Below are 12804 nucleotides of genomic sequence, written 5' to 3'. Positions count from 1 at the left end.
TCTACAACCAGTAAAATGAATTACCAATTTGACCAATAATAGGTTACATGCAACCTTAAAAGCCAGTGGGTTATGAGAAAGCATTTGGGAGCAGCCTGCATGGAGAGATAACTGCAACCCTAAAAAAGAATTGGGGAGAACAAAGGGGAAAGGAGTTTGGGTGTTGTGTTTTATATAACAGTCTACCGGAAGTGGGCAAAATCACTGCTGGGCAGACTGAATGGGCCGTTTCAAATTCTAAACTGCCGACCAGTAACATCGCTGGTAGTTGGTGCGGTAAAGATCCAGCCTCAGGCCAAACTCCTCCCTTGGGAATGTCTACATGCAGGACACATATAAGGTATGCGTGATCTTTGAGGAGACATATTCAGCTGCACAACTATATAAGAGTCATTTCTGCCTGTAAAAGGAGAAATTAGACCTTACCTGCTAATTTGCTTTCCTTTAGTCCCTCCGGACCGGACCAGGATTGGACTCTTGGGTTGTGCTCGCCTACCAGCAGGTGGAGACTGAGAAAACCTTGTGACTCTGGAGAGCCAATAAGAGCCCTGGTCATGTGACCCTAGCCTCAGTATTTTCTCTGTCTCCCAGCAGGTAGGAAGCGAGCCCAATAGTCTCTCTCTTTATCTTTCTCTTTTAGAGGTTAATAATAAGAACAACAATGCTACCTCTTCTTCTGTGCCTAGGAATTCTCTGTTAGACGCTGGTCAGGTAGGGACTTCTTTTCCTTTCTTTCTTTTACAGCCTCTGGGGGTGTTAAACTCGGGGTGCCCCTGGGTCCCTCCCCCCTTCCTCCCCATCTCCCATACGTAGCTGGGAAGGGCTACCCTTTGTTTAGAAAGGGGTATGCCTCTGGGAGAGGCAGCCACTCTAGAAAGTCCCACATTTTTAACCAGCAAGCTCAGTTGTTTAAAAAAAAAAAAAACAGACTGCTATTTTATTTCTCTTCAGCACTGTTCTTTTCTAGCTCGGCTGTATTGTTTGGCCATTTTTAATAGGCAGCCATTTGTTACTCTAAAGGAATTAAAAGAAAACGAAATTTAGACAAGAAGCTTTTTCCTTCTCCAGACTTTTGCTGGCAGTCAGCTCTTTCTTAGCTCAGCTTTTAAAATATATATGTATATACATGTATATATATATAGATATATTTATATATTAATACTAGCGAATTATTCAGCGTCTGTGTCTTTAAAGGGGCGATTTTTTTTTCTTCACAATTATTTTCCTCAGTTTTCTTACATATTAAAAAAAAAAAAAAAAAAAGGCGCGAATCGCTTAGGCGCGGGCACGCTCTCCTCCGATCTGTCGACAAAGCTCATGTTGAGACGTGCTGTTTATCAACTTCGGAGGACAGGCTAAAGTTTTTGCTATTTCCTGCTTCGTTGCCATCGTCTCTGCCTTCGTGTCCTCCATGCTTTCAATACAGCCGAGCTAGAAAAGACCAGTGCTGAAGAGAAATAAAATAGCAGTCTGTTGTTTTTTTTTTTTTTTTAAACAACTGAGCTTGCTGGTTAAAAATGTGGGACTTTCCAGAGTGGCTGCCTCTCCCAGAGGCCTACACCTTGCTAAACAAAGGCTAGCCCTTCCCAGCTACGTATGGGAGATGGGGAGGAAGGGGGGAGGGACCCGGGGGCACCCCGAGTTTAACACCCCCAGAGGCTGTAAAAGAAAGAAAGGAAAAGAAATCCCTACCTGACCAGCGTCTAACAGAGAATTCCTAGGCACAGAAGAAGAGGTAGCATTGTTGTTCTTATTATTAACCTCTAAAAGAGAAAGATAAAGAGAGAGACTAATGGGCTCGCTTCCTACCTGCTGGGAGACTGAGAAAATACTGAGGCTAGGGTCACATGACCAGGGCTCTTATTGGCTCTCCAGTCACAAGGTTTTCTCAGTCTCCACCTGCTGGTAGGCGAGCACAACCCAAGAGTCCAATCCTGGTCCGGTCCGGAGGGACGCTAAAGAACATGTTATACACACGGGAAACATTTTAGAAAATCATGCTATAATGTAATCTACTGATATCTGAATGCATTTCTTAAATCGATTGTATCTTTGATGTATTTATACATTGTTCTAAGCTGCTTTGATTCTTCTTTGGGAAAAGAGAGACAGAAATAGAAAATCAGCTTCCGTTCCAGGGATATGTTCAAATAATACTTTGCAAATAACCTCACCTGAGCCAAAGGATGGTTTTCCAGGTGGTTTGGGATCAGCTGAAAAGTAGATGAAAAAGTTAAGTCATTTCAAAGCACAATGAACTTCACAGTCTTCTGGGTTTCTACAACCAGTAAAATGAATTACCAATTTGACCAACAATAGGTTACACGCAACCTTAAAAGCCAGTGGGTTATGAGAAAGCATTTGGGAGCAGCCTGCATGGAAAGACAACTGCAGCCCTAAAAAAAAGAATGGGGGAGAACACAGGGGAAAGAAGTTTGGGTGTTGTGTTCCCTATGCGGATTTATGTAACAGTCTACTAGAAGTGGGCAAAATCACTGCTGGGCAGACTGAATGGGCCGTTTCAAATTCTAAACTGCCGACCAGTAACATCGCTGGTAGTTGGTGCGGTAAAGATCCAGCCTCAGCCCAAACTCCTCCCTTGGGAATGTCTACATGCAGGACACATACAAGGTATGCGTGATCTTTGAGGAGACATATTCAGCTGCACAGCTATATAAGAGTCATTTCTGCCTGTAAAACATGTTATACACACGGGAAACATTTTAGAAAATCAAGCCATAATGTAATCTACTGATAGCTGAATGCATTTCTTAAATCAATTGTATCTTTGATGTATTTTTACATTGTTCTAAGCTGCTTTGATTCTTCTTCGGGAAAAGATAGACAGACATAGAAAATCAGCTTCCCTTCCAGGGATATGTTCAAGTAATACTTCGCAAATAACCTCACCTGAGCCAAAGGATGGTTTTCCAGGTGGTTTGGGATCAGCTGAAAAGTAGATGAAAAGTCATTTCAAGGCAGAACAAAGTTCACAGTCTTCAGGGTTTCTACAACCAGTAAAATAAGTTACCAATTTGACCAATAATAAGGTTATCATTACATAACACATGTGGCATGGAAAAAAAGACAAATGCCATGGTCAGTGTGTTTTGTTTTGATTTTTTTAAAAGAACACCGACTTTGGAGTTAAATGTAATCTGTGTATTCAGCACCACCATCCGGATAGCAAACGGGACTGAATATACGTGGAGATTTGTGACTGTCGCTCACTATCCAGATGGCAGTGTTGACTATACAGAACAGATCAGCTTCTATCCATATTGTTCTGTAGTTTAAGTGAGGACAGCCTTTCTGCTGGCCTACATTAAAACCACGTTCCCATACAGACAGTGGCTGAATTTCGGAAGGTATCTACTACTACTACTACTATTTAGCATTTCTATAGCGCTACAAGGCGTACGCAGCGCTGCACAAACATAGAAGAAAGACAGTCCCTGCTCAAAGAGCTTACAATCTAATAGACAAAAATAAAGTAAGCAAATCAAATCAATTAATGTGAACGGGAAGGAAGAGAGGAGGGTAGGTGGAGGCGAGTGGTTACGAGTCAAATGCAATGTTAAAGAGGTGGGCTTTCAGTCTAGATTTAAAGGTGGCCAAGTAGTAGTAAATCTGGAGGTTTAGGTGGAACGCCCACTCCGCCCTGGCACCTCTGAATATTGGCAGATAAAGCAGTTCTCTGAACAATGGCAACCACTATACCGATACGTGCTTTTGAATATCCAGCCCAAAATGTTATTCCAAAACCTGTTGGAATATGACATAATACAAAACTAGCTTACATGTCGGATCAAAAAATGAGTTCTGGATCCCGACACCTCCGCTACCCCAGTTGCAAAGGACTTAAATATAAATCAATATATGCATCTAGCTTCTCCTACATCAGCTCGCAACTGTGGAATGCACTACCAAAGGCCTTAAAAACAATGCACGACCTGACAGCCTTCCGGAAGTTACTAAAGACCAAACTATTCGAGAAGACATATCATATTGTGCCATCATAAATGACCTAACATCAAAACTCTATTAGAACCAGAAAAAAACGTATTCTCTACACCTGATTGCATCAATCAATGTCACCAATGAACATTAATGCATCACCCCCTTATCTCTTATGCCTGTAATGAACTGTTTATCCAACGTACTTTACAATTTACTTTAACATTTATGAACTTTAATGTAACATTACTTTGTATTTCTCATTCCGGAAATGGCGATCGCTATTACGGCATAATGTAAGCCACATTGAACCTGCAAAAAGGTGGGATAGAAATGCAGCAAATAAATAAATAAATGGAATATATTCCAAGAACCAGTGGTGTTCTGGTTTCAAGTAGTTGCTTGTCTTCTAGTTACACTTCAGTAAAGAAGGGCTTCCCCTGATTCTCTACTCCTTACTATCCTCCCCAGCTATTCTTTTTGTTGCTGCCACTGCTGGACTATATCCAAGAGATGTTTTGATTCCATCCCTTCCGTTGTCATTTATTTTTTCTTACATTTGTACCCCGCACTTTCCCACTCATGGCAGGCTCAATGCGGCTTACATGGGGCAATGGAGGGTTAAGTGACTTGCCCAGAGTCACAAGGAGCTGAAGTGGGAATTGAACTCACTTCCTCAGGACGTCAGACTCACAGAAACAGAAGCCTGCGCAGCCTTCTACATGGAATGTTGCTAGTGAAATAGCAACATTCCATGTAGAATCTCCAATAGTAGCAACATTCCATGTAGAATCTCCAATAGTATCTATTTTATTTTTGTTACATTTGTACCCCACGCTTTCTCACTCATGGCAGGCTCAATGCGGCTTACATGGGGCAATGGAGGGTTAAGTGACTTGCCCAGAGTCACAAGGAGCTGCCTGTGCCGGGAATGGAACTCAGTTCCTCAGTTCCCCAGGACCAAAGTCCACCACCCTAACCACTAGGCCACTCCTCCACTCATAATCTAGACCACCTGATGTAACAGACCAAGAAGTGGGAAAAGGAAAAAGGTTCGACAGGTGATGGGATAAACAGTCAAACTTTATTCCTGCTTCTTGGTCTGTTCCTTCTATCCCATCACTGGCCAACCTGAAAAGACCACAGTAGAGCCAATAGCACCTCCAAAGGGGTTTCCCACTTGGAGAACAATCAAATATGGGTAATGTTTGTTATACTATTACTTACTACTACTACTAGCATTTCTATAGCACTGCCAGGGTTACGCAGCGCTGTACAAGTTTAAACATGGGGAAGGACAGTCCCTGCTCAAGAGAGCTTACAATCTAAAGGTTACAAACTATGTAGTCAGTGTAGGTATCATGAATGGGGAAGGTGGTTAGGCGCCAAAAGCAAGGGAGAAGAGATGGGTTTTGAGTAAGGACTTGAAAATGGGCAGGGAGGACGCATGGCGTATGGGCTCGGGAAGTGTGTTCCAGGCATAAGGTGATGCGAGGCAGAAGGGGCGGAGTCTGGAGTTAGCGGTGGTGGAGAAGGGTACAGACAGGAGTGATTTGTTATATCAGGTGCCAAGAGGTAACTGAACACAAACAGATCCCACGGGATAAAAGGAACAGACCAAGAAGCAGGAATAAAGTTTGACTGTTTATCCCATCACCTGTCGAACCTTTTTCCTTTTCCCACTTCTTGGTCTGTTACATCAGGTGGTCTAGATTCTGTGGCGACTTTTATGGGTATATGGCCCAATATTCAGAAAGTGCTGAGCTCCTAAATTTATGCTCCCAAGTTAAGTTTTCAGCTGAAAATTCATCTTAATTTAGAAGCTTAAAAGTTATGTTCATACATTTAAGGCCTGCCATTTGTTTACCTAGATTTGAGCCTAGTGCTGAAAATCAGTGCTAAGCTCCTAAATTCTTTTCTCCGCCCTACATCCGTCCCTGTGCCACCCACTTATGTTTCTAAATTTCAGAGTTTAGTGAAATTCTGAGTTAAATGTTATGCACTCAGCCCTAGTAAATTTTCAGAGAGGCCAATTTGTGAGCATAACTCTCAAAGTTAGGAGCATAAACCCTCTGAATATCAATCCCATAAATGTAAATAACAGTACACTTTTCTAATGTTTTAACTGTTTATTGCCTACATTTGTATTATACTTGCTGTAAATTATCTCACATAGGGGCTCATTTTCAAAGCACTTCTTACAACGTTCCACAGGTTATTTGAAAACTAGTAAAAAAGGCCCGTTTCTGGAACGAATGAAACGAGCGCTAGCAAGGTTTTCCTGGGAGTGTGTATGTTTGAGAGAGAGAGAGCCAGAGTGAATGTGCGGGTGTGTGACAGAGTGAGACTGTCTGTGTGACAGTGTGTGTGTGAGAATGAGAGTGTATGACAGGGCCCCCTCCCCTGTTCCTAATACCCCTCACCCTGTTACCTCCTCTCCTTTTCCTCCTCCTTCCCACACTTTGGGTTCCTTAAGGCTTTCAAAAGTCTATGTACCCCTGTGGCCCTAATGCCCAGTATCTGGATACCCCACCGCTTTCCTCCTCACCCCTCCCCCAAGATGTAATACTTTCACGTCCTTCATTTTTTTAAAAAAACTGTCCTATCTACCCTGTGTACAAATGCCCGGCATTCAGATTGTGTTCCTCTCGTAAATTTTCATTTCCTCTACTAATATCAGAGAAATTCATTATGAGAGCTTTTCCTCTAAGCCTTTCCATCTGCAAAGCTCCAGAAGAGCCAACGGTTTACTTGGCAGCCATTTTGTTAATTGTTTTATTTTGTGAATACAGACCCTGGTGCAACCTTACTCTATGTACACACTGCAGCTGGGAAGCGAACAAGCATCAAAATGGAAAGGTGATGAAACATTAAGTGATGTTAGACTCCTCGGTTGCGCTAGCTTCCTCCTTAGACCTTTAGGCAGCATTCCATCTTGTCCATCATACTCTTTTCTTCATAGACTTACAGATATAGGGGGTCTCTGTAACAGTTCTTGAATGGTTTAAATCATTCCTCCGGAACTGTTCATTTAGGGGTCCTTTTACAAAGGCATGTTAGTGTTTTAGCTCACGCCAAAAATAAGCGTGCGCTAGACACTAGAGACACTCCTACGGGCGTCTCTAGTGTTTAGCACACGCTAATCATTAGTGCACCTTTGTAAAAGACCCCCTTAAAGTCTCTATGAAAGATAAACATCTGCATCTCATCTCCTAATTTGTGGAGTTCCACAAGGTTCAGTTCTTTCCCCATTGTTATTTCATATTTTCATGAGTCCTCTTGTTGTTCTGATACAAAGTTTAGGAATAATTACCTATTATGCAGATGACATTCTTCTGATTCAGTGACGTACTGAATCTCCATCTTCAATCGTGCCTTGAGGCGGTGGCAGAATGGCTTAGAAACTGGTTACTGCTTCGTCCAGATACAATGGTGGCCTGTTGGGTCAACACATCTCCTCCTAATCTTTCCCCCAGTTCTGTCTGGTCATTCAGTCCAAACGGCTCCTTTCTTTAGATATTTACAAGTCATATTAGATTCTCAACTCATCTTCACTTAGCAAATTCCTAATACGGTGAAATCTGGGTTTTACGCTCTCTGCCAAATAAGTTCCATTTGGACCATGAAGCTTTGCATTATGTCTTCATCTACTCTTGCTATGATTTAACTTCATCTATGCGGGTATTGCTAAGCCAAACTTAAATGTTTTCAGACTCTTCAAAACAGTGCAGCCCGTTTGATTTACAGGGCGAAGGGTAGGGACCAAGTGGCATCCTTTGTGAAGCAGTTACTTTGGTTGCCAGTAAAATATAGGGTGAAGTTTAAAATCTTGGTTTTAGCTTATAAGGCTCTTCGTACTGATAACCCCACGGTTTTTGGGTGCTTTAAATGATCTTAGATTAGTCCTCCCAGGTCCAAAGTACACCAGATGTCCCTGCTTTATGGAACACTTTGCCCCCTCACCCTTGTTTACTGTCTGAACCTTCATTGACTCAATTTAGGTCAGTTCTTAAGACACATTTTTCCAGAACAGTGTCTGGAGACAATTCAAAGAACTGTTTTGTTTAATGTGGATGGTGGATGAATCCAAGAAGGGATAAGGGTGGAATACTGCAACTGTGCGATTGTGTATCTGTGCACTTTATTGTTAATCCACCTAGACTTGTCCTGAGAATTAGATAATATATAAAATTCTAAATAAATGATAAATAAATTCTAACAAACAAAAACAGCACAACTTTTAGACTCAGAGGGATTTAGTACTTTCTTTAAAAATTAACTCCCACCTACACTGATTCCACCACAGAACTCACGGTGCTTAACAGAAATACTTCTGCATGAATGGTGTCTGCATTTATCGGAATCCCCCAGCCTGCCCCTCTCCGCACCCCCAAAATGTGGATGGGTTTTGCATACTGCAAATTAAAATGCCACTTTCTGGTGATAGTACGTACGTTTTTTTGTTGGAATACCATCCACTGCATCTTCTAAACTGAAGTCATCAGTCCCATAGGCTGAAACACAAAAGAGGACAAGACAGACAGTGAGGTGCAATATGTCAGCATTGCATAGTGCGTACCCACAATTCAGCTAACCTATTCACCCTTAAGGTGACGTCCGACTTGAGGACTCCAAAGTTGTTGGTTTATTATTTGCATGCTATACGTTGGCATGTTCTGAATTACAAAGACACTGTTCTAGGCTGCGCAATTTGGAATGCTATCCGCTACAACACTTATGAAACTTGGATATACATATAAAGTATTACATACCATGTAAATATCACATTATAAAACAGAAATAATTTACAGGAATTAGAATTAAAAGTCTTTTTAATTACTCACCCACCAGGACAGCACCAGACATCAGTTTCAACTTATAACACACTTACAAAATCTAACATCAGTACCTCTGGTAATTATAAGTAACTAGTAAAAAAAGGCTCGTTTCTCACACAAATGAAATGGGCGCTAGCAAGGTTATCATGTAATGGCGATTATGTTTTTAAGGGAACCTTTAGGAGAAATGTTCTGTCATGATAAGTAATAATTGGGAAGGGTGTTTAATGAGTAATATGCTCCAGGGGTATGAGATACGGATTGTTTTATCTATGTTTATTTTTGTTTTAATCTTTCTTTTTTTTGTGATTTTTATTTATAAAAAGATAAAGAGTACGCAGACTCCATCTATGTCCAGCATTTCTCCTCTCTTCCCTCCCTTCAATCCATGTCCAGCATTTCTCCTCTCTTCCCTCCCCTCCATCCATGTGCATCTCCTTCCTGACTTGCCTCCCCTCCCTCCATCCATCCATGTCCAGCAACTCTCCATTCTCCCCTGCCCCCTCCATTCATCCATCCATCCATGACCAGCAATTCTCCTCTCTCCCCTGCCCTCCCCTCCATCCAGGCTGTGTTTCGCCCAACAATAGGGCTGCGTCAGCCCTATTGTTGGGCGAAACACGGCCTGTGTCGGGCAACTGTCTTATATACGGTATCTTCAATAAAGTTTTTGGGATATTATACTGATCTGCTAGTTTGTTTTCCACGTTGGATTTTGCAGATCGTCTGCCTTGTTGTTTTCTGGCTCCCCTCCATCCATCCATGTCCAGCAACTCTCCATTCTCCCCAGCCCTCTCCTCCATCCATCCATGTCCAGCAACTCTCCATTCTCCCCTGCCCTCTCCTCCATCAATCCATATCCAGCAAATTTGCTCTCTCCCCTGCCCCCTCCTTCCAACCATGTCCAGCAATCTCGTCTCTCCCCCTGCCCTCCCCTCTTCTATCCAGCGATTTCTTCTCTCCCCCTGCCCTCCCTTCCTCTCCTGTCCAGCGATCTCTTCTCTCCCCCTGCCCTCCCATCCATGTCCAGCAATTCTCTCTGCCCTCCCCTCAGCTCCCTGACAGCCCTCCTCTCCGTTCCTTCCCCCCCCCCCCCGTGCGTTTAACCCTTTTACTTTCAGGCGCAGCGACGGCAGTGAAGAGGGCAATGCAGCTTCTCCCTTCCCTCACACAGTGTCCCACCCTCGCGGAAACAGGAAATACATCATTGCAGAAGGCGGGACACTGTGTGAGGGAAGGGAGAAGCTGGAGGCGAGCCCGCTGTGTTGTCCTCTTCACTGCCATCGATGCACCTGAAAGTAAAAGGGTAAAACACGCGCAAGGGGGGGGGGGAATGGAGAGGAGGGCTGTCAATCGGGGAGCTGAGGGCGGGAAGGAGCGGAAGGACCGTCCGAGAGCTGCCTGGCTGCGTTTGGGGGGGAGGCAGCAGCCAGGGGAAGGTCACGGTTGGGCTTATATGGGGCGCCTATGACTGTCCTCCCATCCCATCCATGTCCATCAATTCTCCTCTGCCCTTCCTCCCTCCCCTTGATTTCCCACGATTCTCTCCTCCTGACATCATCTCGCCTCCAGCGTTCCCTTTCCCCTCATTGTTCCGCCCTGTGATGTCATTACGTTTTGACGCGAGGGCAGGGCAATGAGTGGGAATGGATGTTACGAACTCAGGCATCAATACATAGAATGCTGGAGGTGCAAATTATTATATAGGATTAGACTAAATTAGATAAAGGTCACAGAACAGAGAGAAAGCAGAGAAAAGGCAGAGACAGAAAGAATGAATGAAAGAAAGATTCATAGCTAGAGAGAATTAGTTTCTATCAAGGGAGGGAAAGTAAAACCCCCTTGGGAAAAACCATAGGCCAGTGGACGGATCTGAAACACTCTTTCTCCAAACGTGCCTGTTTTTTTTCAGAGTTCCTTTGTCTGCAGCAGGGTTTTATAGGCTGTTGTGAGCATCCACCCTGGATCAATCATAGGTGCTGCATATGGGCTGGAGACTTGTAATAGGGACTTTCATATGGCTGGAAGCTTACAATTTGTCCTTGCCACACCTCTAACTCACTTTTGATAAACAGGATATACCAGGTATCTGAATTGCCTTAGCAACATGAGACCCCATCAGAGCATGTGACCAGCCAGAAATTCCTGTCTTCTGTCAGTGGAAACTTACAGAAATAAGCAGACCCAAAAGAAAAAGCCAGAATATTCCAGAACAACACGACATACAGACTCCTGAGGCACCAGTTCAAAAGGAAATCACACCTGCTTTCAAAAAAAAAAAATGCCTTCAGATCAAAAGACTGTACGGAGGACAAATGTGGGAAGCAGGGAGATGCTGAATTCCTTCATGTATAATAACACAGGGGCCAACGATCAAAGGTAAATGCGGGCGTTAGAGGCCACGAGCGCCAGATTAGCACCCGCATTTACCAGCGCAAGATGAAGAGAGGGCTTTAGTGTGACAAATCCGTGCCAGACCTCATCCCCCCCCCCAAGTCAGGCAGCCCGGGCTGTCACTGTCAGTCCTGGGGGTCCAGTGGATCCCCAGACCCCCCAATGGCTAAGGTCCAGTGGGACCTCCCAGCCCCCCCCCCCCCCGACATAATGGCACAGGGGGCTGGAGGTCCAGTAGACCTCTAGCCCCATTAACCCCCCCCCCCCAATACAAAAGCAAACTGTCCCTCGTGACCCAGTGGGCACCCTACAGCCACCCCCACCAGCCCTGGTTGCCTAGTGCCCCCCCAAACGCCTCTCCGTACCTTTAGAAGGGAGGGAGTAGTACTCCCTCCTCCTTCCAGAACAGCATTCAAAATGGTGGCTCCCTGCCCTGCTCAGTGCATCCTGGGATGCACTGGGTGGGGTTTCCCATATGGTAGGGAAGCCTTACCCAGCACATCTCAGGATGCACTGGGCAGGGCAGGGAGCCACCATTTTGGAGGCGGCGCTGGAAGGAGGAGGGAGTGCTACTCCCTCCTCCCTTCAAAAGGTACGTGGAGGGGGTTTGGGGGGCAGTAGGCCACCAGGGCAAGTGGGGAGTAAATGTAGGTTTGCCCACTGGGCCACAAAGGATAGTTATTTTGGTGTCAGAGTGTAAGGGGTGCTAGAAGTCCATGTGCCCTTGGGTCGGGGGACTGGAGGTCCACCAGACCCTCCGGCCCCCCATGTCTGGGGGGGGGGGGGGGGGAGAGAGGTCACTGGGCCACCAGGGAAACTTGTCCCAAGGGGGGATGGGGGGCTGGAGGTCCATCAGACCTCCAGTCCCTTGTGTGTGGGGGAACCTCCTGTTTGACAGGTCCAGGCTTTTTCTTTTTTTTTTTTTGACAGCCCAGACTTGTCAAACCGCGATAGGATTGTGCCTTGGGTACGTGCCTAGGCACAATCCTCCCGAACTATCCCCTCATGATCGAAGCTAATAGCGTGCCTAAATTTAGATACTATTAGCTTTGATCATAGGGCAGTTATTTCCCCACACTGTTCTGGCACTAATTTTACAGTGCTGTTTGGAACAGAACAGGGGAAATTAATCGTTGGAGTCACAGAGGCTTAGGAAGGGATACATACAGATGGCACACACACATAAGCAGGTGCTCTGTAAAGAATCTGTGCCAAACGCTGAATATTTGTAACAAATGTTCGTTTAGATAAATCATCCTTCACCGTGCAAATATCTGTTTGTGTTTTATTTTGCTACATCCACTGCCTCTGGGAAGTGAACCTCAGGACCATCTAAATCAGAATATCTCCTATATAATAAAAAGCACCTCCAATATCCTGAAGCTGACTCCGTGGCAGTGTAGGGTTCGTAAATCTGTAGTTCAGTGTTTCATTGGCTCTCATTGTCCCCGCCCTCACCAATCAGACAGAACGGAACTTGGAGGAGGGAAGTGGAGTGGATTGAATCTCTAACAAACAATCATATACAGGGAGGTACGAACATCAGTGGAGGCAAGTGCACAGAACGGAAGGGAAGACAAACATTTAATCACTTTGTCACTCAAACACATACACA

The 12804-nt window shown here is 44.5% G+C and overlaps 1 protein-coding gene across 4 annotated transcripts in view; it reads right to left on the bottom strand.

Annotated features, from left to right (window-relative positions):
• Positions 1–12804, bottom strand: part of CD99L2 (CD99 molecule like 2) — a 134295-nt gene that overhangs the window by 57195 nt on the left and 64296 nt on the right. For 2 of the 4 annotated variants that reach the window (XM_030210624.1, XM_030210626.1), the window contains exons 2-4: positions 8412–8471; positions 2911–2949; positions 2175–2213 (exon numbers count right to left, since the gene is read on the bottom strand). In XM_030210624.1, coding sequence (XP_030066484.1) covers positions 2175–2213; positions 2911–2949; positions 8412–8471 — 138 coding nt within the window. Of the gene's footprint in view, positions 1–2174; positions 2214–2910; positions 2950–8407; positions 8472–12804 lie in introns of all 4 variants that reach the window. The other 2 variants (XM_030210627.1, XM_030210625.1) reach the window with 2 other exon arrangements.

This window comes from Microcaecilia unicolor, chromosome 7, assembly GCF_901765095.1.
Source record: "Microcaecilia unicolor chromosome 7, aMicUni1.1, whole genome shotgun sequence".
Lineage (NCBI taxonomy): Eukaryota > Metazoa > Chordata > Amphibia > Gymnophiona > Siphonopidae > Microcaecilia > Microcaecilia unicolor.
Note: the sequence above shows the minus strand (reverse complement) of the source record. Positions and strands in the feature narration are given on the sequence as shown.